A 25,773-nucleotide genomic window follows, 5' to 3' on the forward strand; every position below is an offset into this window, starting at 1 on the left:
GTGCCTTATAAAGACCTAACATCAACAATTGTTTCCAGAAAATTCCCCGACAAAAAGCTATTTTGCGCCGCGATTTTTTGGAGCTGTGTCGAGTGGCCCTGAGTATGCAGCCTTTGTCTGTGTTTCAACTATGTGTGAAGAAAGCAGAACCCCATTTTGCTCAAGTTCTTGCTAGGAATACATGCAGCATCAGGTTCAAGTGCCTCAAATCATGCACTCGGGAGTACTTTGACTCTGCCAAGGAAAAGTGAAGAGAGTCGCCGTTCCACAACGACATTATGGAATTGTTATGTCAAGTGATTCCTAGTTGATTCTGGCGCGTTTGTTTAGTCAGGTGATTCTTACCCATTCCCATTCCAGAATGGTTGTCATTTACATTCTGGAAATGCCCAACCAAACGCAATCTAATATTGCAGCAGCCAAGACTACAGACTTTAGATTGCCTTGAAGCAGAAGAAAAGACCAAAGCGGTTACTGGCTCGAGTCCTGGTGGTGATGGTCAATGTTTTCTCCAGACTGTTCCCATTTACATCTTTCCCTCAAACCAATGAAGTAAAGACCAATGAGTTTAAACCGTCTCCATTGCTGTACACCAGTGCTATACGTGCAGCTTTGTATTTGCACCGAAGGGACGGCTGGCCTCCACGCTACGTCAAGTTCTGCCAGAATGTCGACTAGCTGGCGATGGTGTCCTTTCCACTGGCTTCAGCTCCGCGTGTGAGCGGCTCAAACGCAGACTCCAAGACTCCGACTGTCGTTATAGCTGCTCTGTCTTGCATTGAGTGCTGGTGCGAAGTTCAGGCTATTCTGCACCCAGTCCATGGCTGATGGATGAAGTGGGCACATGATCCAAGTTGACGAAAACTCAGACTGCGCACTGGAAATGTGTCGAACTGTGGAAATGTGTAGACTTTCTACAGAGAAAGTCGCCCGCGTTTAACGAAGTCGTTTGAGTTGTAAATATCGATACTTACGGCCGGCCCCTAATGGGCCATTCACACTACGCCCAGAACGTGGCGTACGTGACGTTTTCGTCCGGATAGTCATGACAACATGGAACGTGGCGGGAAAAGCGTACCTCTGGTACGAAATCGTAGACGACGTATCCAGACTCCTGTACCGAGTTTTGTTCTGTCGTTCCCAGCAGTTTGTGTCCAAAAGAAGCTGAACACGCAGCTGTTTGAGCAGCGTGTGAGTGCCTGTTTGAATGCACCTGCATGAAAACGACGTATGCCAGAACGTCGTGCTCCAAAACGTCACGCGTATTGTAACGTAGTATGAGTAGCCTATAACATACCATCATTTCCTCTGTCTCACGTCTTGTTTGTGCGTATGCGATGGCTGATGCAGCATGCAACTGTTTGAATCAAGGTCATTGTGACGACAAGGGTAAATGCATCTGCCCGAAAGAATTTACCGGGAACAAGTGCCAATTGGGTAAGTATGAATGCTTACAGCTCTTTCCGAAGCATACCTCCATGTTGACGTGGCATCCAGTGACTGCGTGAGCCGTTTCCGTTTCAAAAACCAACGAATAATTGTTTAATAAAACAATTGAAAAGATAAGCTGAGCCAACATTTGTGTAACATAATTGATAGCTTGCATAGACCTCGGTCCTACCCGTAGGACCTACCGGTAGGACCATCATACAGAGACATGCTGCACAGTCTCTGTTATGACGCTGACCTAAAACCTGACCCTAAACTGTTGCTATGGGATTAATGAAGGAGTCCACAGATTTTAGACGTGATCGCAGAAGGTATACTATGAAATTCTATGGAAATAGCCCATGGTAACCATGGAAACGTACTATGGAATTTTGCATTCCACTGCCTTGGCAGGCTAATGTCGTAATGAAAACATTAGGTCTTCGCCACGATTCACTTTGGACAGTGTCTCTAGAGCTCCAACAGGAGCATAGGTGGCCATTTTGACAATTGATAAAATGGCACATATGCAATGCTCTGGACATAGTCTTGAATTTTGCACCATTACTGTGCCTTATAAAGACCTAACATCAACAATTGTTTCCAGAAAATTCCCCGACAAAAAGCTATTTTGCGCCGCGATTTTTTGGAGCTGTGTCGAGTGACCCTGAGTATGCAGCCTTTGTCTGTGTTTCAACTATGTGTGAAGAAAGCAGAACCCCATTTTGCTCAAGTTCTTGCTAGGAATACATGCAGCATCAGGTTCAAGTGCCTCAAATCATGCACTCGGGAGTACCTTGACTCTGCCAAGGAAAAGTGAAGAGAGCCGCCGTTCCACAACGACATTATGGAATTGTTATGTCAAGTGATTCCTAGTTGATTCTGGCGCGTTTGTTTAGTCAGGTGATTCTTACCCATTCCCATTCCAGAATGGTTGTCATTTACATTCTGGAAATGCCCAACCAAACGCAATCTAATATTGCAGCAGCCAAGACTACAGACTTTAGATTGCCTTGAAGCAGAAGAAAAGACCAAAGCGGTCACTGGCTCGAGTCCTGGTGGTGATGGTCAATGTTTTCTCCAGACTGTTCCCATTTACATCTTCCCCTCAAACCAATGAAGTAAAGACCAATGAGTTTAAACCGTCTCCATTGCTGTACACCAGTGCTATACGTGCAGCTTTGTATTTGCACCGAAGGGATGGCTGGCCTCCACGCTACGTCAAGTTCTGCCAGAATGTCGACTAGCTGGCGATGGTGTCCTTTCCACTGGCTTCAGCTCCGCGTGTGAGCGGCTCAAACGCAGACTCCAAGACTCCGACTGTCGTTATAGCTGCTCTGTCTTTCATTGAGTGCTGGTGCGAAGTTCAGGCTATTCTGCACCCAGTCCATGGCTGATGGATGAAGTGGGCACATGATCCAAGTTGACGAAAACTCAGACTGCGCACTGGAAATGTGTCGAACTGTGGAAATGTGTAGACTTTCTACAGAGAAAGTCGCCCGCGTTTAACGAAGTCGTGCAAATATGACGGTATGATGAGTTCCACTCCCTACTGGACTTCTGACTGTTTATAGGACAATGGCTGCCTACTGAGTAAAACATCTATTTGTCTCTCAGTCTTTTTGTCTGTCCATTTTTGTGTCTGGCTGATTTGCTCTCCTGTTTTCTTTCCCCTCGGTGTGTGATATGCGATGCAGTTGTGTGCACGAATCCCTGGGTGAGAAAGAACAAAAAATGTGAATGTAAACCCAGACTAGATGGACCTAATTGCACAGAAGGTAAGGGCTAAAAAAACAGCTGTAATAGTCTTGAATTATAAGGGGAAAAGAAAGCTGCTGTCATTTTAGGCCGCGTGTCAACGAGTGTATGACCCATGGGTATATTTACAATTTCTAGAATCATACTCATCATTGTAAGGAAAAATTTTCTCTCTTATCTCGGCGGTGCAAACTCAAACCTCTAACCTATTTTGTGCTATTTACGTGCAATAATAGATACCATATTATTTATTATGGGTTTGAGTTGGTGATACTAACTTCTTTAGGGTCTGATATTGTATGGTGGTCTGTTCCTATCTCTGTTTTGGGAAATACGTGAATGCACCCAATCTCTACTGCAGTATGCCATTGCTTGAATCATGGGAAGTGCGCTGAAGACGGTACCTGCGTCTGCCAGAAAGGTTTCCATGGAGACCTGTGTCAGCAGAGTAAGTAACTTCTGAATGAAGTGTATAATTATGCATGTTTCTTTGAAACACATGCAGCTGCGAAATGTGAAAATTATGCTCAGGGGATGTGCATTTTACTCAGATAAACACGGATATACTTGAAATGGACTACGGTATCAATAGGGGGGGGGGGGGGGGCAGTATATGTCTTAATAGAGTGTGTACTCCAGTCATGCTCTACTGTACCTCCACCCACTCAGCCTACGCCTCACTCTTAAGCTTTTCACTTTTACTTTTCGGTGAATCAGGTCCCTTGGCAGTCCCCTCATCTCCCAAATCTTCACGACCCGAAATGATGCTACCCACACTACCTCCCAAACCAGAGGCCAAACATTCAGTAGTATATTTCTTCCCCCATTCATGTCCCGGCCAGGCCTTTACAGTCTCCCATTAGTTTTCTTAGTTTTTACCGCTTTCATGCACTACCCACTATCATTCCATCCCAGCGTACTTTGCCTGCTTTCGCGCTAGCTGCTAACAATTTCTCCTTAGGCACCCTGTAAGAAGGCCATAGGCCTGTTGGGTATACCCAAGTAAAATAATAAAAACTACTACTACTACTATTTCTACTACTACTGCTGCTGCTGCTGCTGCTGCTGCTGCGGCTGCTGCTGCTGCTGCTGCTGCCGCGGCTGCTGCTGCTGCTGCTGCTGCTGCTGCTGCTGCTGCTACTACTACTGCTGCTACTGCTAATACTGCTACTTCAACTACTTCTGCTACTACTACTACTTCTACTGTACAAGAATGTACTTTGCATGTGTACTGTGTTATGTTCAGCTTTTAAGACAAAGTGCCTGGGTACAGATAACGCAACGTACACCTGGATGGCTCTCGCCAGCTTGCCGTGTCATCCAGAACTGGACGGTGACAGCTGCCAGAAGAAAACGAACTTGACGCATGCCCGCCAGATGTGCAAGAGAAGAGGATACGACGTGGTCGAATTTCATGCCTTCATTTCCTGGGCTCTGAATGTGCGCGACTGCATGGAAGCATTGCTCAACGAGATGATGGAGAGCAGTTTCAAGAGCCCTATCACAATATGGACATCTTTCTTGAGAGAGTTGAGGGATGGTTCCAAGAAGCATCTCTTGTACAAGCAGGGCAAGAACGGCTTAAGAGAAGAGGTACATGATAGAACCGGAGCAGGCCATCATGATGTCATCTGCGAAGGTATGCTGTTGCATTGTGATAGAAAAAGAACATGTGAGAGAGGTGCTGAGTAGCCAGCAATGGGTGGTTAGAGTAGACAATGACATTGACAATATTAGAGGACTGAAACAGAGAGCAAGAGCGATTACAACCAAGGTTTCTCACGTCAATGGGAAACCTACGGTTCTAGCCAGGGTCAGATCCGCACATGAGTAGCCAACTGACCACATGTGCGGAGAAACATTTCATGTGATTATTATTAGCAAGAGTACATAACCCCCCAGAGTGTGCAACTCAACTATGGGTGCTGTCCAGACAGAATTTCAAGTTGACGTCATTTTGATGATGCAATGCACACTATACACGGATTATCAGACGAATCCGGAACCTATGGTTGACCCACGCCGATCTGATCCTGTACAAATTATTGCAAAGAAAAACGTGTGATGTGTTGACACCCGTGCACATGTTGTAAATCACTGGTGCAAGGAGCTTTGGGTCATAAATACTGACGCCAATTTGAAATTCTGTCGGGACAGCAGGGTATGTGGGAGTTGCACACTCTGGGGGTTATGTACTCTTGTTATTAGGTATGACAAACGTTAGTGCCACATAAAAATGCACTGACACATAAGGCTACTTCGAAATCTTATGTGCAACATTGGCAGTCCAGTATGTACATACATGTGCAAACATGCAGTACAAAGTCACAGGCAGGCTGTGCACACTGCACTGTGCTGTGTTTGGCGTGCATGTATGTACATGCACTGCATTCGAAGTGACGCCACAAGTACTTGAATGCGACTTCGAGAATATTCGAATGTGACAAACCGAACGAATCATGTTCGAATATTCGAGTATTGTTATTAGAGAGGTTCCGCATAACGTAATTGGGTAGCCTTCGCATAGCCCAATTTGACCAAAGAAATGAGGAACGAGCAAGGTCATGAGGTGAACACACTTGTGTAATAACCCGACATCAAGAGTACATAACCCGCAGAGTGTGCAACTCCCTCATACCCTGCTGTCCCGACAGAATTTCAAGGTGACATGATTAATATGATGCAATGCTTCTTGCACCAGTGATTAACAACATGTGTACGAGTGTCAACGCATCACTTGTTTTTCTTTGTACTCTTGCCAATATTTTTCCACTCCTTTGGTATAACCAAGAGTACACAATCCCCAAAGAGTTTCAAGTTGACGATGAACCAAAGCCTATCTGATCCTGTACAATTGTTTTGCAAGGAAAAAGGTGTGATGCATTGACACCCGCACACATGTTGTACATCACTGGTGCAAGGAGCAACTTGAAAGTCTGTTGGGACAGCAGGGTATGTGGCAGTTGCACAATCTGGGGGGTTATGTACTCCTGGCATAGCCGCTGGGTGATTTGCAACTACGGCACGTTGCTGCTCCATGAAGTCTTCCCAGCCCCATGCCTGCAAATATTGACCGATACCTTAACCTGGCTCGGAATAAAGAAAAACAATTGCACTGACTTATCGGGTTGCATTGAGATAGATTTCAGTGCACCCTTTATTCATATTGCGTATATGTATTTTCTACCCACCACTGGATGTGCCCTTGTCTTGCAGCCAAGTGGCTTCACGACAACAACTCAGCATATACCGCAGCAACCCCAGCATCCAGACGTATTGTCACTGAGCCATTCGCAGAGGAGGCATGTCAACAGTACGGACTTCAGCTCGTAACCGAAGACTGGCTGCGAGCACATGGCGATGTATTAAGAGAGCGCGGGCTCGAGAGGTTGGCTCTGAAGCATGAACGTGACCAAGCCGCTTACCACGTCAAGGCAATCCGGGTCGATGGTGATTCCCTTTACAGAACCGTAACATTTAGCGAGAACAATCAAGAGTTTCACCACACCAGAAGCAATGACAGAGCCCAAATCCTCTGTGTCGGTAAGTGAGATCATGATAAGTGTAACGTAGTAGTGTAGCGGTAGTCAGGGTCAGCAGCGCTGTATTTCGTATGTGTATTTCGTATGTGTGTGTGTGTATGTGTGTATGTGTGTATGTGTGTGTATGTGTGTGTGTGTGCGTATGTCTAGTGCACGGTTTCAATATCGAGGTGAGACAGGTCGTTCCAAAGGTAAACCCAGGAAACCCAGGGGAGCTATTTGGAACATCGGTGGCCTTCCATGCAACCACCAGCGACCCTGCAACGGCTACAACATATCTTGTTATAGGTGCGCCGTACGCAAATAGGACAGCACTTGCGCCTGGAGGTGTTAATACGGAGATGGGATATGAGAATATGCAGCCTGGAGCGGTTTACACATGTAGTGACTTGACCGCTTCTAATAGTTCGACCGATTGCAGGCAACTTGTCATGGACCAGGAGCTGTCCGCTTGGTGGCCTGTCTTAGCACCTGGGGTCACAACCTCAACCTCCTACACAGGACCTTTCGCTTTACGGAGGAATGGGCTCTTTGGTTACAGCGTTACAAGCACGCAAGCAGGACAACCTTTCAGGGTTTGCGGTCCAACCAACCCTGGTGTCCAGTACATTTTTGACCCGCAGGCCCTTTCTAGCATCACCGAATCGGTGTATCGCCCTGTAGGCTACTGCATAGATGCCGATGCTACTTTATCGAATTTCGAACTGACTCGCTTCTGCTATAATGATGGTTTCAATTCACGGCTCGCACAACCTTGTGTCGCAGGCGTATCCGCAACTGTCACGGTTAGTAGCCAGCAGTAGCATGTGTGTCCGTGTGTGTGTGTCCGTGTGTGTGTGCGTGCGTGCGTGCGTGCGTGCGTGTGTTTCCATGTGTGTATGTGTGTGTGTGTGTGTGTGTGTGTGCCAGGGCCAGGGCCAGCCCTGGTGAGTAGAAAACACTTAGTGACGCGGTGTTAGACAAGGCAGTCTTCATCTTGCTGCCGCGGAGGAGGAAAATTCAGCGTTGACGACATGGCCACTTCGGATGTGACCACTCGCGCTGACCCTCTTTCGCCTGGGTGTAGAGGTCTTGCAAACCCTCGCCCAGAGTCTTTTCACTCGCGTGCACCAGCGGCTCGAAAGGTTGTTCTGTCTCTGGGAACGTGGAACGTCAGGACTCTTGTCGACACTGACGGAAATTTGGCGGACCGACCTGGCGGCAATTGGCATTGAGCCCAATTCCTGGCTCGACGTGGCAAGTAATCGCCGTGAGTGGAAGTCCCAGTGCCTTGATGGGGTGGATCGTATTGTACTTGCCCGTCAAGAGCCTGTCGACAAGCCTCCGCCGCCGTCAGGATATCGCACGGCATCGTTGTACATCGCGGCGTTCAATAGCAATTATAACCCGTGGGAATGCGCCGTCACGTCGGTCGTCGGGTCCTGGTGCCGCTTCCCGGAGACAGCGCTAATCCAAGAGCTGCCCCGTATGGGGCCACTTAGCCAGTCATGGCAGTGGAGAAGAAGGAAGGAAGAAGGAAGGTGTGTGTGTGTTTATTTTGGTTTGAATTTGAATTCTTTATTCTCACGATGGCCCCATCGCCAAAAAGAGATACATTTATGAGAAGGTGAGATTGTGGGTTATGCAGTTGGAAAGTGATTAACATTACTTTGAATTTGGTTATACTGTACGTTGAAATCCGCTGAGAGTTAAGTGGCCATGGGGCGCTGGCCGTACAGCCATGAGCACTGCTGGTCTTTGCTGACAGTTCTATGATAAGACGGACGACTGGTGTGTACGACTGACTTTTCAGCAGGGCTGCAACAGGTAGGGGTTTGGTCGGGCAACGAGTTCGGGTATTTTTATCCGGGTAGCACGGATACCCTATCAGGCACTTGCACTACATAAGAAAGTGTACAGTTAGCAGGTAGCCATGCTTTTAACATGCATTGTTGTGGCAAACAAATTCACGGTTCGCGCGAGACGCGGCTGGAAGCCCAGTCTTCCGTATCCGTAGGAACGCCACCACCCTTCAAGGAAACCCTTCTTCAACACAATAATAGTTATTCTTAGTTATAATTATCCACTGAATAAAGACCCCCATTGATTTGTGACCACAGATTGGTCATAAAAACGAATCAGAAAAATAAAGACTGTTAATAAAAACTTCTCAGCACTATACAAGTACAACCATTCAGCGCAATAAAAACGGCTCAGCAAACTGAATAGGTCTGGGGATGAATCCAGCAGAAATCACACATTGCCACAAAATGAAACGCTGAGCAGAAAAAAGTGCAAGTTAAAAAAAAACCTTTTTAGGATTCAGAGGGCAATGTCTTCTTCATCTCAGCTTTTCCCCCGCTCTTTTTTAGCTGCAAGAAGAGCTTTTTCTTCTTACGCTGCGGGGTTACATTGGAAGTAACATTGTAAGTTGACATCAGATTTCTTTTTTGGATCCACTAAGGTGTGACTTTGCTATTGCCTCTGTGTGTGGGTGCATAGCAACCCACGCATGTCTTACGCAGGTATGACTTTTTCTTTGCAACCAATTGTCACCCCATCCCCATAAGCCAACCCAGTCAATTTCACCTTTGCTGTGAGTAAAACCGCTTGAAATGTGCTTGGATCCATACAAAAACTGGATCCAAGTGGATCCAGTTTTTGAATTTTTGAAATTGTTGCTATGCTGTGACGTAGCACTTTCAAGCCCTATGGTGGGAATTGAAACTTCAATCTTTCGTCGTCATAAGTGCACACTGGTCAAGCGTTGTGGCATTTGTGAGGCACTGCTCTGCCGCTAACATCGTCAGCGTGGAAGAACTGTCAGTGGAATCCTGGTGGGATTTCGGATGCCAACGCTCCTTTTGCTTGGTGCATTCTTTCGTGGGCAGTGTTTTTTTGTAACGTAAAATTTTGCGGTATTCTTTTCTTTCCTGTTCATTTTCAGTCGTTGTCACTGTCAGGTTGTTGTTACAGTACAGCAGTTGTCCGTTCTACTCCATTGTTTCATCTGTTTTGCCATTGCTGCTAGCTGATTCTCTTTATTTGCCACTGCCCCTCATAGTGCCCATGCTTGGGTGGAGGGCGGCGTGACCCGTTTAGGGTAGCTGTATCATAGTAGTGTGTGTGTGTGTGTGTGTGTGTGTTTGTGTGTGTGTGTGTGCGTACGTGCGTGCGCGTGTGTGTGTATGTATGTGCACGGGTGTGTGGTCACAAAGAACGTGACTAGTTCGTCCAGAATTCAATTAACATGCATGATGGCATAGGTAAAGAGGAAGCACAGCGAGCGTTCCTGGTACGTACGTCGTCACTTTGACGGGGTGTGTCAAGCCAGCGCCAGGCATTCAGCCGTGACACATGACAAAGCCTCAGCTCGCCTCTCTCAGCAAATTGATCACGATAAACAAGCATTGTGAACGGTTCTCAGCTTTTAAGAGGGTTCGAGTCGATCTAAAATAGTTTCCTGGTAACTTCGTGTGTGTGTGTGTGTGTGTGTGTGTGTGTGTGTGTGTGTGTGTGTGTATGTGTGTGTGTGTGCAAGTGTGCGCGTGTTTGATAATCTGAGTACACTCTTTTTAGAGAAGGTGAAGAACACTAACAAGATAGCGGGAAAACAGCAGAGATCTGCCAGATGTATTTGAATTTTTTATTTAAAAGGATTTCCCAAAGGCTTTGGGCTTGTTGAAATGAAAACTTTGGCTGCGTTGGTTTTTAGCTACCTGGTAGAGTAAAGTAGAGTCACACAACTTCAATGCTACTGTGCTCACATGATCAGAAGTCTTCTCTGGAATAATAGCCCCCCCCCTCCCACACCCTGTAATGACCGTTTTAAAAAAATGCAGAATTTTGAAACTTTCCTGTGGCTCTTAAAGGGTTAAAGGGAAGTATACCCTGAATCCTGAATCAATTTTTCACCAGTTGTAGTCTTCGGGGCGCTCTGGGTCGAATGGTCTTTGTCCGAGAAAGCTGAGACGCTCCCTTCCTCCTTTATTCCCAATCGAATTCACGCACTTCCAACAAAACTGGGTGAGTGCGCCCTACTAGATGGGGATTCTAAAAGCGCGGATGACCGCAATTAGCCCATATGTTGTAGTCTTTTGGGCGCTGAGTAGACTGGTTTTGGTCCGAAAAGGCTGCGGTGCAGCGTTCGGCCCTTATAAGACAGACACCCGTAGGGCCTGGTCAGACTGGTTGCCTGACGAAAAAAGAAAAGCGTCCAGAATTTGGAATTGCAATCGACGTCAAATTCCTTCACCTTGGGGATCGCCAACACCTTGCAACCATGCATATGAGTTTTGTTGTTGTCCGTGGCCAAATTAGCTCCTCGATATCGAGATGAAAAAATCAGTGAATATCAGCGTCAATGGCGTATCAGAGTCAAACTCCTGTATGGAGCAGAAAAGCATGGTATTGCCGCTCTGGCGGCAAGTTACTATGGAGATTCGGATTATAATCACAGGATTTTTTTCGTTTCTGACCAGGCCCTTAGCAAAAAACGTTATGTTGTAATGGTATTACCGCAAGGGGGAAAATACCTTTAGCAAGATGCATGCTATTTTTAGTATGCTGTTGCCACGAGAATAGCTTTTATTTCGTGCGGTACAACCATTTATGTCATCATACACGCGATACAAGGTGAAATGGGTACAGACTATGCAACATTTGGCCAAAAAGCATACCGTTTGTCACAGCGATAAATCAGCCTCCATAACGTTTTTACGCTGCAGTTTCAGCGCTATTTGGGTGATGAAGGTGCGTTACCGTTATTTGATAAGGGTGTCTATTCCCAATCCCAAAAAAATTCCCAATCCATCAAGGGTGAGTAAGCGGTCACGTGCTCATGCGTACAACAGTTACCTGGTCGCCGTGCCTGCAGGCTACGCCGTTGACAGCGTTCCTGTCACTCGAGTTGCACCTTTGAACCTTTGATTTTAACCTTGGTGTAAAAGCTGTAGCATGCACTTGCCCTGCATGCATGGTGACCAGGTGACTCGTGACCGCTTGCTTGCATTTTCTCTGTGTCAGCTGCTCGGTCATTATGGGTGGTCAAATTTCACTATTTCCACTGCTCATTGAGTAAGGGGTCATTCGTAGATATGAAGGTTTATTCTTTTGAATACAAATTATTTCTGTTATGAGCTGGGACGGGATACATTGAAACATGTCCAGAGAAGTAGGAGCATTGACACACGCGTGACAGGGTGCTGTATATGCACGTTCTGAGAGGAGGGGTATAGGGTGGGTTTGAGTTGTAAATATCGATACTTACGGCCGGCCCCTAATGGGCCATTCACACTACGCCCAGAACGTGGCGTACGGGACGTTTTCGTCCGGATAGCCATGACAACATGGAACGTGGCGGGAAAATCGTACCTCTGATACGAAATCGTAGACAACGTATCCAGACTCCTGTACCGAGTTTTGTTCTGTCGTTCCCAGCAGTTTGTGTCCAAAAGAAGCTGAACACGCAGCTGTATGAGCAGCGTGTGAGTGCCTGTGTGAATGCACCTGCATGAAAGCGACGTATGCCAGTACGTCGTGCTCCAAAACGTCACGCGTATTGTAACGTAGTATGAATAGCCTATAACGTACCATCATTTCCTCTGTCTCACGTCTTGTTTGTGCGTATGCGATGGCTGATGCAGCATGCAACTGTTTGAATCAAGGTCATTGTGACGACAAGGGTAAATGCATCTGCCCGAAAGAATTTACCGGGAACAAGTGCCAGTCGGGTAAGTATGAATGCTTACAGCTCTTCCCAAAGCATACCTCCATGTTGACGTGGCATCCAGTGACTGTGTGAGCCGTTTCCGTTTCAACAAACCAACGAATAATTGTTTAATAAAACAATTGAAAAGATAAGCTGAGCCAACATTTGTGTAACTTAATTGATAGCTTGCATAGACCTCGGTCCTACCCGTAGGACCTACCAGTAGGACCATCATACAGAGACACGCTGCACAGTCTCTGTTATGACGCTGACCTAAAACCTGACCCTAAACTGTTGCTATGGGGGCTAATGAAGGAGTCCACAGATTTTAGACGTGATCGCAGAAAGTATACTATGAAATTCCATGGAAATAGCCCATGGTAACCATGGAAACGTACTATGGAATTTTGCATTCCACTGCCTTGGCAGGCTTATGTCGTAATGAAAACATTAGGTCTTCGCCACGATTCACTTTGGACAGTGTCTCTAGAGCTCTGACAGGAGCATATGCGGCCATTTTGACAATTGATAAAATGGCACATATGCAATGTTCTGGACATAGTCTTGAATTTTGCGTCATTACTGTGCCTTATAAAGACCTAACATCAACAATTGTTTCCAGAAAATTCCCCGACAAAAAGCTATTTTGCGCCGCGATTTTTCGGAGCTGTGTCGAGTGACCCTGAGTATGCAGCCTTTGTCTGTGTTTCAACTATGTGTGAAGAAAGCAGAACCCCATTTTGCTCAAGTGCTTGCTAGGAATACATGCAGCATCAGGTTCAAGTGCCTCAAATCATGCACTCAGGAGTACCTTGACTCTGCCAAGGAAAAGTGAATAGAGCCGCCGTTCCACAACGACATTATGGAATTGTTATGTCAAGTGATTCCTAGTTGATTCTGGCGCGTTTGTTTGGTCAGGTTATTCTTACCCATTCCCATTCCAGAATGGTTGTCATTTAAATTCTTGAAATGCCCAACCAAACGCAATCTAATATTGCAGCAGCCAAGACTACAGACTTTAGATTTCCTTGAAGCAAAAGGAAAGACCAAAGCGGTCACTTTCTCGAGTCCTGGTGGTGATGGTCAATGTTTTCTCCAGACTGTTCCCATTTACATCTTTTCCTCAAACCAATGAAGTAAAGACCAATGAGTTTAAACCGTCTCCGTTGCTGTACACCAGTGCTATACGTGCAGCTTTGTATTTGCACCGAAGGGATGGCTGGCCTCCACGCTACGTCAAGTTCTGCCAGAATGTCGACTAGCTGGCGATGGTGTCCTTTCCACTGGCTTCAGCTCCGCGTGTGAGCGGCTCAAACGCAGACTCCAAGACTCCGACTGTCGTTATAGCTGCTCTGTCTTGCGTTGAGTGCTGGTGCGCAGTTCAAGCTATTCTACACCCAGTCCATGACTGATGGATGATGTGGGCACATGATCCCAACTGACGAAAACTCAGACTGCGCACTGGAAATGTGTCGAACTGTGGAAATGTGTAGACTTTCTACAGAGAAAGTCGCCCGCGTTTAACGAAGTCGTGCAAATATGACGGTATGATGAGTTCCACTCCCTACTGGACTTCTGACTGTTTATAGGACAATGGCTGCCTACTAAGTAAAACATCTATTTGTCTCTCAGTCTTTTTGTCTGTCCATTATTATGTCTGGCTGATTTGCTCTCCTGTTTTCTTTCCCCTCGGTTTGTGATATGCGATGCAGTTGTGTGCACGAATCCCTGGGTGAAAAAGAACAAAGAATGTGAATGTAAACCCAGACTAGATGGACCTAAGTGCATAGAAGGTAAGGGCTAAAAAAACCAGCTGTAATAGTCTTGAATTATAAGGGGAAAAGAAAGCTGCTGTCATTTTAGGCCGCGTGTCAACGAGTGTATGGCCCATGGGTATGTTTACAATTTCTAGAATCATACTCATCATTGCAAGGAAAATATTTCTCTCTTATTTCGGTAGAGCAAACTCAAACCTTCAACCTATTTTGTGCTATTTACGTGCAATAAAAGATACATTATACTTCTTTAGGGTCTTATATTGTATGGTGGTCTGTTCCGATCTGTGTGTTTTGGGAAATACGTGAATGCACCCAATCTCTACTGCAGTATGCCATTGCTTGAATCATGGGAAGTGCGCTGAAGACGGTACCTGCGTCTGCCAGAAAGGTTTCCATGGAGACCTGTGTCAGCAGAGTAAGTAACTTCTGAATGAAGTGTATAATTATGTATGTTTCTTTGAAACACATGCAGCTGCGAAATGTGAAAATTATGCTTCCAGCCCCTGTGTTCGTAAGTTGTCACAATGTACAGCTTGTACCCAACATCTTGATCAGGTCTGACCTCTACTCCTGACCTGGCCTTGGTGGCACTATGATAAGTTTGAATCCGGTGAACACTGCATTTTTGCTCTTGCCTTCGGGGCCTGACGCACTTTACAAAACCACTCTGTGACGAGCCAAATTGCAATGATAGAGTGTAGTACGGCACGCTATTATTCATGGGTCTGTGTTCTTCATGCAAGGGCTTGCAGCGGCAGTGGCAACCCAGCCGATTTGCTTGCCCCAGGCGCTGCTACGTCTGACTCTGAAATTTCCCGCGTTTTCGTCAGTTGCCATGGAAAAAATTCACGATTCAGACGCTGACGCACTATTTCTGACATAGTGCGATCGGGGCCTGATCCCTTGCCACATCTGCCAAAACGTCTAAGGACAGAGAATAAGGGATCGAGGCAAGGTGTTCAAAATTGCGTCAGGTAGGCCATGGCAAAATGTATGGAGAAGCAGATCCCGGACCCAGATTCAAACTGTGGATAGTCTCAATCCGGCCTAAAATTTGACTTTCCAGCGGGACTATCGTGTATGAATGGACTGCATTGGAGTATGCATTTATGTATTTGCCGTGGAGTATTCCAGTACTAGTACCCTGGACATGCCTCCCTATTGGCTTCAAATAATGGTGGAATAAGGCCTACATTTGCTGCGATTCGAGTTTCATGTTTGTGCGATCATCCATATTGGCAAAACCATTCTACATCGGCTAATGGGTCCACTTTTCTTCATTTTGGTGACGCAAAGTTATTTTTAAAAGTACAGCCCTTGGATAGTCCATATATTATGGAACATTTCCTGAAACACTGCAGGAGACTGATGGTTGGGTAATCGTGGTCAGTTTGAATAGCAGTTTTCTATCATATAATTATACTTTTTCGTTTCGTGAAAATTATCGATAATGCCGGATGGCCCCTTAAAGTGTTCTCTCAAATTTTGTATCTGAGCTCGAGTGTATGTCTTATCGGAGCATGTGCCTGGTGAGTTGCACAGTACCTGATTGTGTTCTGAATATGCACTGTGTTGTGTTCAGCTCTCAAGACCATCTGCCCAGGCACAGATAAGGCAATGTACTCCTGGATGGCTCTCGCTGGCTTGCCGGTTCATCCGCACGCTAACGAGCCCAGCCTCACGGAAAAGGCCAATCTGAGGCAAGCCCGCCGTTTATGCCAGCGTCGAGGATACGACGTGATCGATTTTGACGCCTTCACCAACAGGACCAAGGGCGTGCGCGGCTGCATGGAAGCATTGCTCCGAAAGATGATGGCGAGCACTTACGGCAGCACTATCACTGTATGGACGTCGCACGTGTTCAGAGGGGATCATGTCCTTTACAAGCAGGACAAGAACAACCATAGGCAAGAGGTATTTGACCGGGCTGGAACAACCCTTAATGACGTCATTTGCGAAGGTAGGCTGTTGCCTTTTTAGCCACATGGGGGAATGCTCAGGGCAGCAGGGCAAGCAGTGAAAGCACAGGGTAGGGACATTAACAGGGTAGGAGGCATGACCGCAGAGAAATAAACAACAGCATGTGTGCCTCACAACCCGGGCTCCCCGTTCTAATGGGCGACTTACTGTTGTAGGTCGTACCGGCGACATAAACTGGGTAACCAGTGAAGGAACTATCCCCATTCCATTTTATGTACAGAGTGAAATGCCATCGCATGGACTATCCTGTCCCATTAGAAAAACTCGGACAAGAATTCTGAATTCCGCGGCAAATAAAATCCGCGGAGAAAAGAGGGTAATTCTGCGGCACTTTCTGCAGTAACATCAAAAATCTGCGGCATTTTCTGCATGTTTTTCATCCTCCTTGTAAAGAATATGCAGAAAGGAGTACTTTTTGCACTATCCTTTGCTTTTTTTACTTTCCTATTTCCACCAACTGATTAGGAGTGAAGAATCTTGGAGAGACCTTCACTCGCCTTGACTGGCAAGAGCAATGTGTTCAAACAGATCCCAAAGTAGCTTTTCTGCAGCTTTCTCATCAGTAATTTACCTGCAAAATTCAGATTCCGGGGGACCGCCGGCAAAGTTGGACATTGCCCAGCTCTTGCGATCTGCCCCATACAAATTTGGCCAACAGTGGTCTGTGAACCATTCACGCCGGTGATCGCCGGTGCCGGGAGCCAGACTTTGTCAACATTTCAAACCAAGACTCATCCTAAATTTTCCTAAATTGAAGCTAAAGATGAGGTCCATTCGCCATTCTTGTAGTCGTTTCAAGGTGGCGAATTAATTCAGCATATCAACCCATCCTTCTCGGATGATCTACATGACTGTTGTGCAACTTTCGAGACAAATACAATTGAAAGAAGTAAAGAAATACAAAGGATCCATAGACAAGCTCATGTGACTTCATCAACGTTTGCACGCATAACTTCGACACCACTGCTTACTAGACTGCAATAAAACGTGTAGAAGTAGTTTCATGATCTCCGGTAAAAGGTAGCACCGAGTGGCCATCACCGAACGACAACTACGGCAACTACGGCAACTACGGAAGAAACAAAAAATTCAGGCTTCAATTGGCAAATCTGTCGTAGCATTTGGGCGCATTCTGTACTACTTTGTAGTAGATTTGGTACTCGCACCGTATGCGCAACGGATCGAGAGCTGGCTCACCGCCGATTTCTTGCGATCTCTTGCGGCACCGATTTTGCGTATGTGAACCAACCCTTAAGCAGCACAGCAAAGGAGGAATAATAATAATAATAATAATAAACAGGCTGTTTATGGCCTGGCAGGACCTCAGCCACCTGTGGAGGGCGACTTTGCTCCCAGTGGATCAACGCCTACTGTGGATGGACCGGCTGTTGGAGTGCCTGAAACAGAGCAAAGTCACTGCACAAGGGAGACGCCTTGTTCGCCTTGTAGTAATTCCAACCCTGATAAGCTTGGAGGCATTCTAACCAATCTCAGTGAATCTGGTATTCTGGGCCCTGGTGGTTTGAGTATGGATCTGGAGTGGTCAATCAGGCACCTCTGCATCAATCGCAAAATAACCACACCTGATGACGTTGCCAGACCTCTGAGCGGTGTTTTAGTTGGAGTACAGAGCTTGCAGTTGACAGGTCGGCCAAGACTCACTGTCCCCAGAAAGGTCCCTAGCCGTGCACTTTCCAGCAATGTTGCCTTGGTCAACGGTGGCATGAGACTGTTCCTGTTGGGTTTACCCCTGCCTCTGTCTTTGGAATTCGCCAATCAGCTCACCTATGCAGCGGCGGTGCTGGTCTTGGTGGTGTCTGGTGTTGCACCTTGCCGTTTGAGTGGTGGTGATCATGGGAGGGAGACTGCGCCAGGCTGGTTGTTGCGAATACAACGCAAAATTGAGAATGTGAGGAAAGACGTGTCGCGCCTCACAAGTTTCATCCAAGCTGGAAACCCAAGATTGTTCACCAGATATCCTGTCAAGAGCAGTGATGAGGCCGCGGCTCTACTCGAAAGCAAGAAAATGGAGCTGCTGGCGCTTTCCGCCAGAATCAGACGGTATAAAGATAACATCAAGAGAAAACAACAGAATCAGGTATTCAGAGAGAACGAGCGCCAGTTCTACCGCTCTCTGGGGACATAGGAGGCTGACTGCAGTGACCAGACTCGGCCTGGTATGGGGGCGTTGCATGATTTTTGGTCAGGCATCTGGTCCGAGCCATTTGCGGTGAGCAGACATGGATGGATTGAACGGGAGGCTCTTGCCTATCAAGATGTCCAGCCACAAGAGGATGCAGTCATAACGCCGGAGTTGTTCCGACTGGCAGTTGGAAGGATGCCTCACTGGCATGCTGCTGGGCCTGACAACATCAGACCATTCTGGTTGAAGAAGTTTAGTGCACTGCATCCTGCCTTGCTTCGCATATTCCAGCAGCTGTTGGATTCGGAAGTCGTGCCACCGCCCTGGTTCTCCCTTGGTGCAACCGTACTCCTACCGAAGAAAGGTGATCTGTCGAAACCCCAGAACTGGAGACCTATAACCTGCCTGCCTTCTATGTATAAACTTTTCACATCTGTAGTATCGGAGCTTATGTGGTCTCACATCACCGCTAACAGTCTGCTGGCCCCGGAACAGGTCGGATGTGCACGTGGCCGAGGAGGATGCACAGATCAGTTGTTGATCAACAACATGATTATTGAAGATGCCAAATGCCACCAGCGCTCCCTCAGTATGGCATGGCTAGACTTCCGAAAGGCCTTCGATAGCCTTTCCCAAGAGTGGATCTGGGAAATTGCTACCATCTACAAGTTCGATCCTAGGATCATCCGCACACTCCAAACGCTGTCGGAGCAATGGAGCACACAACTGTGCCTTAGCAGCGGTGTCAGCGAGCCAATATCCATCCGACGGGGTATCTTCCAGGGTGATTCTTTGTCTCCCCTGCTGTTCTGCATCGGTCTCAACCCAATCTCAAACGAATTAGCAAGAAGCGGCATAGGATATCGTTGTGGACCCACACGTGATTCCCTGTTGTCGCATCTATGGTACATGGATGACGTCAAGCTATTTGCCGCTAGCAGTACTGGACTGGACTCCTTGATCAACATTGTGGAGTGCGTTGGTGGGGCGGTTGGCATGCAACTATCTCCCACTAAGTGCTCGAAGATTGTCTGCCCGGCCGCTAAGCCAACCCAGGATGCAGAGCCTTCGTCAACCTTGCTAACAGAGTCGATCATTCATCCTCTGCAAGATGGCGCGGCGTACCTCTACCTTGGCCTGCGGGAATTCCTGGGAATCGAGGCTGGTGAAGTTAAACAATCTGCCATCGCTGAGTTCCGTCGCCGTCTTCGCTTGATCATGGATGCTTCACTATGTGCACCAAACCTCATCAGAGCAATCAACACCTACGTTCTGCCAGTGGTGTCCTATGGCCTTGGCACAGTCGTTCCTTGGACCGCGGATGAGCTCCGCTCGCTGGACAGGACAGTGAGGAAGGCTCTGACTGCTAGCAGGGCCCACCACCCACGTGCCTCAATCCGACGCCTATATCTACCGCGGAGTGAGGGAGGTCGTGGCCTAGTATGCATCGTAGATCTCCATGACCGTACTTGCATCCGGCTCGCTCAGTACCTGAAGGATCGGGAAGATGTCCCTGCCCTGGCCGCTGTTCTCCAGCACCATGAATCACGTGCCTCTAGAAAATCAATACCAAAGCTGGCAAATACTGTCCTGCAGCGCCTTCGCCTGACGAGCCTGGACACCGCTAACAAAGAGACTGTTAAACAGGCCCTCAATGACAACCGCCGCCGTGAACTTCGAGCGATGCCTCTTCATGGTCGCTATTGGGCGCGTGTTGGTGGTATCCTGGACATGCAGCTCTCGTTTTCCTGTTTCAGATCCCAGACAATGCGTCCTGAAACGGAAGGCTTTCTCATTGCTTGCCAGGATCAGGTGATTGCCACGAGAAACAATATGCGCCATATCCACAAGAGGCATGATGTCGTGGACCTCTGTCGTGTATGTGGTGCACCCGGAGAAAATATGGACCACATCATCGCCTGCTGTCCAGCCCTGGCACGGACTGCATACATTGCCCGGCATAACTTTGTGGTCCAGGCCCTGCATCGTGCGCTGTGTAAGCAGCATGGGTTACCCAGCAGTAAGCAGCTGGTGCAGGTCACAAGTTCTGCCAGTTGCAAGCTGATGTGGGAGATTTCCATTCCCACAGATCGAGTAATAAAAGCGAACAGACCAGACCTGGTGCTGGTTCTGGATGATCGGGCACTGCTCTTGGACGTCAGTGTCCCATTGGACCACAGGGTCAATGAGAAGGTGCAGGAGAAGATCAGCAAATACCTGCCCTTGGCAGCAGAGCTGAGGAGGATCTGGAACAAAAAGATAACTATTGTTCCAGTTATCATTGGTGCTCTGGGTGGTGTGTCAGGAACGAGTCGCAGCCACATCTTAAGCCTTGGGCTCCACGCGTCCGTGATCCAGCGGCTGCAGCAATGTGCTATTCTGGGCACCCTGAGAATTGTGCGGTCGGTGACTGGTCATGGATGGGAGAGTGGCATGGTCGGAACGGTCGGTTGACCTTATGTTAGCCTGCCCGTAATGTCTCGTTGTGTCTCAGTCTGTGTGTTTTATGATTGTGGTGCATCATGTGCTGTGTGACGAGCCGAGAGGCGTGAATTTCTGCCATATGCCCCCAGTCATGTATTGTCTTTCTCTGCATATGCCGTTTTATCTCGTCTGAGTTTGTCTTGCTTGGAGTGTCCCATGTGCAGCATGCTTGGTGTTTACTACTTGAGTAGTTCTGTTATACATGACTGTGATTTTATGTGAGTATCGAAGTTGGTATAGTTGAATTTTTCTCTCATGAAGTTTATCAAAATTTTGTTCAGGATTTTCTTTTATCTTCATTGATTGGTGCTTCACCCTTGGGTCATATGGATCCCGGTGCTGTGCTTCATGCCTCCTTTCAAGCTTTCTTTTTCTGCTTTGGGAGTGAATAAAGTCGTCATAATAATAATAATAATAATAATAATAATAAAAGTTCAAAGTATCAGTCGGGTGAAGTTCTCCCAATCCTTTCCAAATAATAAAAATAATAATAATAAAGGGTTTGCTCCCCACACTGGAGCTCGCGCTAGCAAACCCTTTCTTACAAATCATCGCCGAAGTCGCAACCACTACTTCGTAATAATAATAATAATAATAATAATAATAATGTGGTGACAGTCAATTTTTTCTTCAGACTTTTCCCGTTTGTCTCTTTCCCTCAAACCAGTTAAAATAATAATAATAATAATAATAATGGATGACGACTTCACCATAGCTCAGTGGTTAGAGCATCGCTGGCTACAAGCGAGGGTCCCTGGTTCGAGTCCTGGTGGTGACAGTCGATTTTTTCTTCAGACTTTTCCCGTTTGTCTCTTTCCCTCAAAACTTTGGTTTTTAGGTTTTATTTATTTATTTATTTTTGTTTTTGTTTTTTCACTTTCTTTTTGCTGTCCCACCCATGGAAATATTTCCCGGCGGGTCTGGCTTATCGCCTTCGAAAGAAGTGAATAAAGGAGAAATAATAATAATAATCAAAAAGCTTCCGTGGAGATAAAAATGTAATCAACGCAATAAATAGTGTAAGCTGCGCACTCAGTATAAACACCATAAGCAAAACTTGTTTTCATGTAAATAAAGAAGCTTGTTCCTAAACGTTTTCGTCGCCATCTCATCAGAGGATTACTGGCAAATCAACAATAGCTCTTAACTCAATATATATACGCACAATGCAAGTAATAATTTAGACCCTAACTAGCGCGATAAAATGAGAGCTGAAAGAAACATTACACCATTCAACGATATCAGGTGACAACAGATGCGATAAATTCACCACTAGAAAGTTACCATGCAACCACAAACGAGAACTACTGATCTAAATTCACAAACAATTTCAACGTAAACAAATTCTTTTTCTGCCTACACAAAATCGGCTTAGTGGTAAAAATGTAGATAGACTCCAATACACGCAAATACCTTTGACTACGTGAACGAGACCAAACAGAAAAGCACTCATCAGCATAACTAGAACGACAATCACTATTCTGAACAAGATGGTTGGCAACAGAAGATTCATACACCCTAACACCGCTACTAGAACCAGTACATACTTTGGAATTACGTGACAATGAAACCGACCTGACATTCCTTGCCGCTACTGCCAACTGCTACTGCCAATAATAATACAAATAATAATAAATGTCTCTTTCCCTCAAAACCAGTTCAAATAATAATAATAATAATAATAATAATAATAATAATAATAATAATAATAATAATAGAACAGTTCGCGTACAAGGCAGCAAATGCTAACCCTTCCGCTTCTGTCTATTTTGAGACAAAGGAGGAATAATAGATATGTATTATAGAAATGTAAACGAATAAATTGTTGATTCGAACACCTTATTCCAAGAACTACACTGATGCTCCTGAGGATATAGGGGCAAGGCTATGGTTGGAGGTACTGATAGATAAACAAGGCACACCATAATAATAAAATGTTACACATCTTTTGGTGGGTATGAATGATATCTAGAGTACATAACCCCCCAGAGTGTGCAGCTTGGGGCCTTTTCTACTATGGGTGTCTGTCACGGCGGAGATCTGAGGCGGGAAATGGCGTAGTGCGTACAACTGAGAAAACGGATTGCAAAAAAATGTCTGCCATGCACACGCACGCCACCGGCCACGCGATGGTACAAGCCATGGAGTAGTGCTCCCTGGTCCAGGTACGTACCGAGCATCTTACGTAAAAACTTACGTAGACAACGTGTCAAATATCGGTGCCGTTTGGTCTTGCATTGTGACCACAATAATAGAAAAGCTGACAGGATTGCTTTTCTAATTAATACGGTATGCACTGTTTCGGGGGCCTGACCTATCCATTATGTCGAAATTCATGGAACGTGCCAGCAATTTCCAGGAAGCCCATTCTTCAGGCTTGCTTCCTGCTGTGCTTTTTTAATGTTTCTCCAAATGCCTCTATACCTGTCTGTTGTCCTGCAGCTAAATGGATTCATGCTTTCTCCTCAGCATACGTCGCAGCAACACCGGCATCGAGACGTGCCGTTACCCAGCCTTTTGCGCGTGAAGCTTGTCAGCAGTATGGACTAAACTTTATAACCGTGGACTGGCTGCAAGCACATGGCCATGTATTCAGAGAGCGCTGGCTACAACGATTGCCTATAGAGCATAACTCTCATCACGGCACCAAGCCCTTCCACGTCGAACCAATCTCGGCGGATGGCGAACACCATTACAGAACCGTAACGTTTAGCAGCGGAAGTCATACGATTCACAACGCCCCAAGCAATGAGCAAGCCCGGATCCTCTGTGTCAGTAAGTGAGGCGATAATAAATGACTGGCTATGCGCAAGCAGTATAGCCATTCCCTGTCCCTTATCCCTGTGTCTTGCTTCAACATGTCCTTTTCAAACATGTCCTTGTAGCAAAAGTCCTTGCCCTCTCCCCTGCCCCCCATATCATACCATGCATTGTGCATGCTTAAATTTTGATTGTTGTTGTTGGTGGGAATACCTAACAAAGAAACCTCCTTTGACTGATCGTTTTTGGGAGCATGTATAAGGATTCAACGAGAGAGAATGCTTTTCCGTCAGGGAACATAACACAAATGTCTTGAACAGCACTTTTTTGGATAAGCAATCATTTAGATAATTGGCATTCTACTTTCATAAACTGCAGAAGAGTAACGCAATTGAGCTGCTCGTATTCTTTTTCTGCACAGAATTCTGTGAGAACAATGGTGTTGCAGCAAACTTGAGTTGTGTGTGTAACCGCACCACATCCTACGGCGAACGATGTGAAAAGGGTAAGACAGCAGGCCTTAAAATTCGTGTGTGTGTGTATGTGTGTGTGTGTGCAAGCGTGCGCGTGTTTGATAATCTGAGTACACCCATTTTAGAGAAGGTGAAGAACACTAACAAGATAGCGGGAAAACAGCAGAGATCTGCCAGATGTATTTGAATTAATATTATATTTGGATTTCCCAAAGGCTTTGGGCTTGTCGAGGGGATCTCCTGCAAGAAGAATGAAATGGAAACTTTATGTAGAGGGAGCAGTTAATCGAGGATAGGCTAAGGAAATAGATCGGAGCATACAAAATCTGGTAATTAAAGAGTTGGGATACCGTCAGTGTAATGTGACCACTATTTATAGCTAGATGGAGTGTGTAATGCCTGACGTGTGTGTAGCCTGCAGTTTCACATACAACTCTGTGTATTTCATTGAGAATTCTCACAACTTGAATGCTACTACGCTCACACGATCAGAAGTCTTCTCTGGAATAATAGCCTCCCCCCCCCCACCCTGTAATGACCGTTTTTAAAAGGAAGTATACGCTGAATCCTGAATCACATTTTCACCAGTTGTAGTCTTCGGGGTGCTCTGGGTCGAATGGTCTTGGTCCGAGGAAGCTGAGACGCTCCCTTCCTCCTTTATTCCCAATCGAATTCGCGCACTTCCAACAAAACTGGGTGAGTGCGCCCTACTAGATGGGGATTCTAAAAGCGCGGATGATCGCAATTAGCCCATATGTTGTAGTCTTTTGGGCGCTGAGTAGACTGGTTTTGGTCCGAAAAGGCTGCGGTGCAGCGTTCGGCCCTTATTAGACAGATACCCTTAGGGCCTGGTCAGACTGGTTGCCTGACGAAAAAAAAATGCACGTTCTGAGAGGAGGGGTATAGGGTGGGTTTGAGTTGTAAATATCGATACTTACGGCCGGCCCCTAATGGGCCATTCACACTACGCCCAGAACGTGGCGTACGTGACGTTTTCGTCCGGATAGTCATGACAACATGGAACGTGGCGGGAAAAGCGTACCTCTGGTACGAAATCGTAGACGACGTATCCAGACTCCTGTACCGAGTTTTGTTCTGTCGTTCCCAGCAGTTTGTGTCCAAAAGAAGCTGAACACGCAGCTGTTTGAGCAGCGTGTGAGTGCCTGTGTGAATGCACCTGCATGAAAACGACGTATGCCAGAACGTCGTGCTCCAAAACGTCACGCGTATTGTAACGTAGTATGAGTAGCCTATAACATACCATCATTTCCTCTGTCTCACGTCTTGTTTGTGCGTATGCGATGGCTGATGCAGCATGCAACTGTTTGAATCAAGGTCATTGTGACGACAAGGGTAAATGCATCTGCCCGAAAGAATTTACCGGGAACAAGTGCCAATTGGGTAAGTATGAATGCTTACAGCTCTTCCCGAAGCATACCTCCATGTTGACGTGGCATCCAGTGACTGCGTGAGCCGTTTCCGTTTCAAAAACCAACGAATAATTGTTTAATAAAACAATTGAAAAGATAAGCTGAGCCAACATTTGTGTAACATAATTGATAGCTTGCATAGACCTCGGTCCTACCCGTAGGACCTACCGGTAGGACCATCATACAGAGACATGCTGCACAGTCTCTGTTATGACGCTGACCTAAAACCTGACCCTAAACTGTTGCTATGGGATTAATGAAGGAGTCCACAGATTTTAGACGTGATCGCAGAAGGTATACTATGAAAT

The 25,773-nt window shown here is 46.4% G+C and overlaps 1 protein-coding gene across 1 annotated transcript in view; it reads left to right on the forward strand.

Moving 5' to 3' along the window:
- The window catches only part of LOC135821788 (uncharacterized), a 149,674-nt gene that overhangs the window by 109,654 nt on the left and 14,247 nt on the right, over nucleotides 1-25,773 (forward strand). The window contains exons 41-52 of the mRNA XM_065334785.1: nucleotides 1,351-1,437; nucleotides 3,126-3,206; nucleotides 3,548-3,634; nucleotides 4,433-4,825; nucleotides 6,403-6,729; nucleotides 12,353-12,439; nucleotides 14,130-14,210; nucleotides 14,524-14,610; nucleotides 15,778-16,155; nucleotides 23,245-23,577; nucleotides 23,984-24,067; nucleotides 25,350-25,436. Of these exons, the coding sequence (XP_065190857.1) occupies nucleotides 1,351-1,437; nucleotides 3,126-3,206; nucleotides 3,548-3,634; nucleotides 4,433-4,825; nucleotides 6,403-6,729; nucleotides 12,353-12,439; nucleotides 14,130-14,210; nucleotides 14,524-14,610; nucleotides 15,778-16,155; nucleotides 23,245-23,577; nucleotides 23,984-24,067; nucleotides 25,350-25,436 (2,112 nt within the window). The remainder of the gene's footprint in view (nucleotides 1-1,350; nucleotides 1,438-3,125; nucleotides 3,207-3,547; nucleotides 3,635-4,432; nucleotides 4,826-6,402; nucleotides 6,730-12,352; nucleotides 12,440-14,129; nucleotides 14,211-14,523; nucleotides 14,611-15,777; nucleotides 16,156-23,244; nucleotides 23,578-23,983; nucleotides 24,068-25,349; nucleotides 25,437-25,773) is intronic.

This window comes from Sycon ciliatum, chromosome 7 (assembly GCF_964019385.1).
Source record: "Sycon ciliatum chromosome 7, ocSycCili1.1, whole genome shotgun sequence".
Taxonomy (NCBI): domain Eukaryota; kingdom Metazoa; phylum Porifera; class Calcarea; order Leucosolenida; family Sycettidae; genus Sycon; species Sycon ciliatum.